The sequence below is a fragment of the Nanorana parkeri genome, unplaced genomic scaffold (genome assembly GCF_000935625.1).
Source record: "Nanorana parkeri isolate BGI_ZX_2015 unplaced genomic scaffold, ASM93562v1 scaffold24, whole genome shotgun sequence".
Taxonomy (NCBI): Eukaryota; Metazoa; Chordata; class Amphibia; order Anura; family Dicroglossidae; genus Nanorana; species Nanorana parkeri.
In genome coordinates, this window is record NW_017306292.1 from 1,392,564 (window position 1) to 1,399,645 (window position 7,082).

A 7,082-nucleotide genomic window follows, 5' to 3' on the forward strand; every position below is an offset into this window, starting at 1 on the left:
ATTTCCCCATTAGGAGATTTTTTTCAAGAGGGGTTTCCAAACAAATGGGCTCCTTACCAAACAAAATGGTGTTCAGATGCCAACTGGGGTCTTCAGTACTCACTGTGCCTCCATACAGTTCACCATGCACAAGGGTGTATTAAAACAAGTACATTAACACATATACACCTTGCTAAAATAGTTGAATCGTTTCATTTTTAATGATATTTACCTTCTAGGTTCCAGTAGTGTCACAACCAGTCCAGTCTTTGGCTGGATCACAGAAGGGGGAGCACAGGGCCATCCTCCTCACTTGCTGCGTGTTTATTATGCTTGTTGCCGACACTCACTTCTTCTCTCTGATGTTTTGGCTTTTGGAAGGGCCCTTGGTGTGCTTACTTACAATGCAGGGTTGCATACCTCCCAACTTGTTGAGATGAGAAAGAGGGCCACCTTTAAGCACAATTGTGAGAATGTATTCAAACTGGAGCAGTTCCCGTGGCAACCAATCAATTTGTTCAGTTAAGATTTGAAAATGAAAGAGAGAAGCCGATTGGTTGCCATGCACAGCTGCTCCAGATTTTTTCTGCTCCAGTTTTGATAAATTCACCTCAATGTATTTAGTGCCAAAATGACTGGTTAACCCCAGATTAGATAAGATAAAGGTTTTGGTGAAGAATAACACTTTTGGTAGTTAAATAGAACCTCATACGGGGACAAAGAGATTTGGTTCCGAATAAGGGACAGTTGGAAGGTATGCTGATGGTCCTGCATTGCATGTGATGACATCAAAGTTGTGATCACCGGTGTAAGAGCATTGAAGAGAAGAGGCTATAGGGCACCAGTCACATGGAAAAAGGAGCCTGTGAGTGTAAGGGAAACAAATATGCTTTTTAATGGTACCCCAGGCAAAAAATTAGCATTTAACTCTTGATGTGTGGGGGGTCACATGCAAGGGGTCCATGGAGTTCAGCTTTAACCATCTAGTGTGTATAGTTATTAAGCCATGTAAAGGCTAATGGGTGACTCATGTCTTGAAAACCATGGTGCTTTAAATCCTATCCTTCTGGTTATACCAGTTCCTGTCCACTAGACGGCGATGTCTACCTTTCTCATAGTCCAGGTATTTGGTACTCTCAGCCTGCTGTAGCTTATTGTACATAGGGTTCAGTGCAGCCTTTTTTAGAACCAGTATGTTGCAGGTTTCACAGTCTACAATTGGTCTACAAAATGTAGTTACACTTTAATCTGTAAATTATTCAACCTGAACACAATAAAATAGGGTTTCTGTTACTGGGGTCTCCATCATGGCAAGTCTGATGTGTACAAATGCTCACTAAAAGTAGGATCATCACTTCTAGGGCTTTTAAATATAGAAAACAAATTTTAAAAGCATGCATGCCCTCCTTCACTCTCGCTGCTCCCCCTACCATAGGATGCCACCCTACACACATGAGGTACCGTGTGCTAGCTGGTATCCGCCTGGTAAGGGGAGCATTGAGAGTGCAGCTTGCCCACCCCTGTCATATCCTTCAGCATTAGGAGATTGCTTGGAGAGGGGTTCATTAAAAAACAAGTTGGGGTTTCCCCTTACCTAAATTTCAATGACACATACGTTCTGTTATGCGAAACAGAAACACTCCACATCACAGTAAGTTAGGTATTATAACCTTTAAATAAATATGAAATCTAACATTCCAAAACCATGTATTTCGTGGGGTTTATATGAGGCACATAGGTGTGTTTTATGATGAACATAATTTATTTCCTACAAAAGACTTATAATCAAAACCAGCATAAAAACAATTAAACTCAGTTATTTCCCCTCACGTGGTAGTACATTGCCTATTGTTGGATGGAATTGAACATTGGCAACCTTCTTCTGAAATTGCTAGTTGCCTGGCTCATATGTTCATTCTCTGTTTCCAGTGCTTATTGAGTCTCTATGCTCGATGTAGATCAGAATTAATCAGCAAAGTGTAAGAGGGTAAAATACATATCTAAAAGCAACAACATACAGCGCTGAATCACTCCAGAGAGACTGGATTTACATACTGAAAAGCAGTTTGATCGCTTGACCTGCTTATTTATGTTATTTTTCTAACATATCTGATGAGACTCCAATTGTGGGTTCGTCTTTGGGTAGCAGTTTATGGAATATTCTCTGATGAGTGAAGAAGATTCTCTGATGAGTGAAGAAGATTCTCTGATTAAACAGACTTTTACACAATTCCCCCCTTTATTTTTGCACATGAACTGTGTACCATCTTATATTGATATATAGTATGCTTACTATTTTATATTTTTTTTAATTCACTTTGCATTTGTCGGTTTTGTTTTGTTTTTTTTTAATTAATATTTATGCCACTTAGCACTTTATCTTAAAGGATTTTTGCAGATATAACTGAGGTATGTGGGGTGATTTAGCGCTTTATTTGATAGCGTTTTTATTTTGGCATTTATTTGTATATTTTCGTATATATTTTGTATATTTTTACACTTTTGTTGTTGATAGAACTGCAATGGCAATTTAGATTGCACTCTAGTACTATTAACACTATGATTATATTGTGAATTTAAAATCTACATTTGCATACTTCGTCTTGGTCAGCGATTGAAAAGAATAAGACAAGGTGACAGCCAGGCAGGTGGCATTTTGAGAGGTCCAGAAGTCGGGAATGGTAGCCCACGTAGTTTTATGGTTTCCTTCAATATAAAGCAGATTGTATAGAGATACTACAATCAGACGTGTGTGGCCAGCTTTAAGAACAAAAACAAGGATCTTACCTGTAGCACTCCTACACAAACCAACTGTTATTTTTGCAGGTTAGAGGATAAAAGCAAACATCTGATCATTCTAAAGGTCAATGCAAATGTTCTTTACTATCAATTGATTCGTGTGTTTTAGAAAGGTGTTAGTATCCCAACATAAAAGAGACCAGAGCCTTAAAGCAGGCAGCAGCAGTAAAATGTGTGCTGCAGGGCACCCCTGAAATACATTGGGGGGGGGGGATTTATTAACACTGGAGCAGACACAATCTGGAGCACCTGTGCGTGGCAACCAATCAGCTTCTCTCTTTAGTTTGGTCAGTTAAGATTTGAAAATGAAAGAGAGAAGATGATTGGTTGCCATGCACAGCTGCTCCAGATTTTGTCTGCTCCAGTTTTGATAATTTCCTCTCATACTGTCTCCTGCAGTGGGTTTGGGGTCTGGAAGAAATATATTGGCCTGCGCATGCAGAGCATCTCACCAAAGATCAACAGGTATTCACATTCCCTCTCCATCCCTCCTAGTTGTGAGCTGTTGGCACTTGCAGCATTTTTTTTAACCAATAAGGGTGTTAATGGTCAAATGCGCTTTTTTTTTTTTTTACTTCACATTAAAGGGATAATTGTCTCAAGGTCACAAAGAAATGTTCCAATATGGTAAACCTTTTTATGAAATGACAGTTTGAAGATCCTGTCACTGCATCCCTCATGGGCCCCACATAGCCCATGTTTACATCCCTTAAATATTGGCCCATTCTATAGCAGCCATACTGAGTAAGGGCAGCAGTCCTTCTGTGTTACCCTCCTCACTGAGATGATAATAATTACAGATCTGCTCTAGAAGTTAAGTGGGGCTCATAGAGAAACATTACAGATGATGAACAGCCAACAGCAACTCTCCATCTATTTTCATAGTGTGATCACTATGAGGAGGGCAATGACTGTCATTCAGAGAACAAAGACTGCCATTTCACCCTGAGATATTGATCTGACAATAAAAGGCTATCTTATCCTGAGATGAGAAACACCTCAGTGATTAGGTTCAGATTGAAAGTGATCGTTGTTGCCATTTCTGATTCTCTGTGTTTCAAAGATTCAGAGTTGGGTATAGTCATCCTGATCCTCGGTTTCCTACAGTGAGTCACTGACCTGGTACCAGGACTTGCTGGATGGTAGTTAAGATTTGTCAGACATAACTGGCTACATCCTTGTTCCAGATCACTGGAGAAGCTGATTGGATAATGAGGCCCCTGACCTTGTACCTATGATACTTACAGATGCTGTGTAATAGTTCCTCATTACCGTTCGGTGTTATACAATCAGCTGATTTAGTAGAGAAATAAAGGGTGTCCACTGAGCACAATGAGACTTTTATCAAGTCCAAGCCCTTCCTTCTCTCTACACATAAAGAGAACAAGTGAATACTGGCACACTGTGAACATTCACTACTCCTTTAGTAAACCTGCTACAATGTATCATCCTAGGACCTAGTCTGTGCAATCTGCGGAATTATTACCACTAATCTCAGATACTTAGACACTTTATAGGTATTTATCAAAACATACTAAACCTCTTTTACGTATAACATGATTTTTTTATGCATAACATTGACACTGGGACGTAGAAAACACGAAAAATATTGTTGTTTTTTTTTAATTGAATCTTGCAAGGAATTTTTAATGGTTTTTAATGTTGATGTATTTAGCGTAAGATAAAGACGGTAGAATGCCCAGCACTATCAGGACACTGCTTGTTAATATATGGATGGATAAAACATGCCCAATATGATACAAAAAAAACAGACGATGCACAAATCTTCTGCTTGCTGAATATTGTTTTTATCAAAAAAAAAATATTATTATTGTTATTCTTATTCTTATTATTTGTATTGATATTATTATTATTATTATTATTATTATTATTGTTGTTGTTGGTATTAGTATTATTATTACATTCGATATCTTAGATGTAGCGTCCATGATTGCTGCGTACAAAACTCTCCCTAGTATGGTCCCCTCATCAAGAGATGTGTCTGGAGAGTGTCATGGAATGGAGGTGGGGGGTCCTACACTGACAGACCCTCATCCGATCACTTCCATGTATGCAAATCTTCTACAAACCACAATCTTCACATTCTTCAAAGGAGACGGTTATTTTTCCGATCGTCTTCCTCCATTCTGTAATATAGAATCCGTGATACCGAACCCTAGATATCACACCGCACGAAAAATTCTTAAGCATCAAAAATGATAACAGAATCTATTCTCCCCTAACATAAGACACTCGGTGTATAGATATTGCGTTTAGTGACATAAATTGCGTGTGTACAATTGTATACAGTAAATATCAATCCTTTCTGGTTGTGTTAAGTATAAAAATCTGCTTACCTATTTTTTTTATTGTTAGATGAAAGGAAAACTGAATTGCATTTTGGCAATGTACAGATAACATTTGGGATTCTATGTAAGCAGTAAAAATCTCTCTCTATATATCGATAAAAGATATATATCTATATATATCTAGATATCTAGATCTAGATATCTAGATATATCTAGATATATCTAGATATATCTATATGTATCCTTCTCTCTTTCTTTCTATCTCTATATACATGTATATATATAATCGATTTAATTTTATTTTTAACAGATGTGGGAATTACACAAAAAAAAATCAGTATATAAATATATCTATCCCTTTACCGTTCTCTATGTCTTTCTTTTTATATTTATATCTACAATCTGGCTAACTATTTTGAATCTTAACCGATGTGGGAAATACCTATATATTCCTGTAATATGTTTTCACAATGAGTATCTTAACATTAGTTATTCTGTGTAAACAGTGAAAATGTAGCTTTCTTTTTCTCTCTTTACTTATATACAGTATGTATGTGCTATGTCTGACTTTAATAGATAGATAGATAGATAGATGATAGACCCTTTTCTCATGTATTGTGACATCAGGTTTCTCTGTTTCCATCCTTGGGTAAACACGACACAAAGCGACTTGTTGAGGTTTTTCTTCCGTTTTATTAGGAACAATCAAGAAGATGGCACACTTGTGTGCTGGAAAACATCGCCCACGTAGGAGTCGTGTCTTCCCAGCACAGACATTCATAGAGCTACACAGAAAGAAGGTGATGGAGGGAGCTGGAAAATAACAGACGACATGCAGCTGGGCCAGAACAGAACAGAAAGTGTGGAAGGACCCAGTGATCAAACAAACAGAACAGGGGCCACTGAGATCCTCATTATCCCCATAAAGACATTGAACACATTATTTACTCCAACAATTGTCGACAAATGTGTACTGCTATTAACACCATACGACTGTCACAGAACACTGCTGTAGAAAGACAGAAAATAGAAAGCATACCTCCAACATACAACTAATAGCTAGGTTCGTTGTGCCATGAAATAATATTAATAATAATAATCATCATCATCATCATCATCATAATAAAAAAACGAAAAATAATTTCTGAAATTGAAACAAGTAATAAATAGGTTATTATTTCACCCGGAGGAGACGTGACAGTCCTGTAAGAGACAGGCAGTGCCTGCAACACAGTGCAAATCATTGTGATAAATAAATATATGACTGGGGAGGGTGGGCAGTGGAGATGTGGCAGGCCAGGGCAGGTAGAAGGGGGTCACAGAGGCAGCACGACTTAGGGGAAGCCTTGCTCTGCCCTGGGCCGGTCTCTGTACACACCATTGGCATGGTGGATGGATGGTTCAGGCAGTCTACATTGAATCTGCTGGGTGCTTAGCCCATTGGCACCCTGGCCACACCCGGTGGCTGGTAGCAGTCAGTGGTCCTTGGTGCTGGAGTCTGCACTCATCATGCTTATCCAGAAGCTGCCCAGGCCTGAGGACACCTATACAGGTGCTGAGCTGTCCTTGGCAGTCCATGTGGTCAGGTCGTTGTGAGTACAGGCAGCGGAACTAATACCGATGATGGGCCCGTTCAGAACATGCCCTTCACTAGGCTGGGTTTGGTAGTATTGGGTCTCTGCAGGGATGATAAGACGCTGGCGAATGGACCTCCTAAGGAGTCAGGGATAGAGGTGATGGTGCCTCCTGGACCGGTTGCCCAGCCTTGTGCCCCTCCAGAGGCCCCGACCACCGATGCTGACGTCAGACCCGCAGAACCTTGCACTCCACCTTTGACTTGTTCCTGGGGCCCCACTGTGCCCTGGGAGCCCGTAGGGCTGGGGCCTCCTCCGCAGCTCGGGGTGGGGTTGGGGTTGTTACCTGGGCCCCCAGTGCTGTCAGGGTCGGTGATTTTGTTGTCTTTGTTGTCATCCTCCCGCGAGGAGTCTGACTTCT

The 7,082-nt window shown here is 39.9% G+C and overlaps 1 protein-coding gene and 1 long non-coding RNA gene across 2 annotated transcripts in view; one reads left to right on the top strand and one right to left on the bottom strand.

Moving 5' to 3' along the window:
* The window catches only part of LOC108793741, a 15,443-nt gene extending 10,743 nt beyond the window's left edge, over positions 1-4,700 (top strand). The window contains exon 3 of the long non-coding RNA XR_001941665.1: positions 4,689-4,700. This is a non-coding gene — a long non-coding RNA (uncharacterized LOC108793741). The remainder of the gene's footprint in view (positions 1-4,688) is intronic.
* A 1,133-nt stretch (positions 4,701-5,833) lies between these two features.
* PHOX2B (paired like homeobox 2b) overlaps positions 5,834-7,082 on the bottom strand; it is a 3,951-nt gene continuing 2,702 nt past the window's right edge. Inside the window, exon 4 of the mRNA XM_018564718.1 lies at positions 5,834-7,082. This exon is cut by the window's right edge and continues 2 nt beyond it. Coding sequence (XP_018420220.1) covers positions 6,721-7,082 — 362 coding nt within the window. The 3' untranslated portion in view covers positions 5,834-6,720.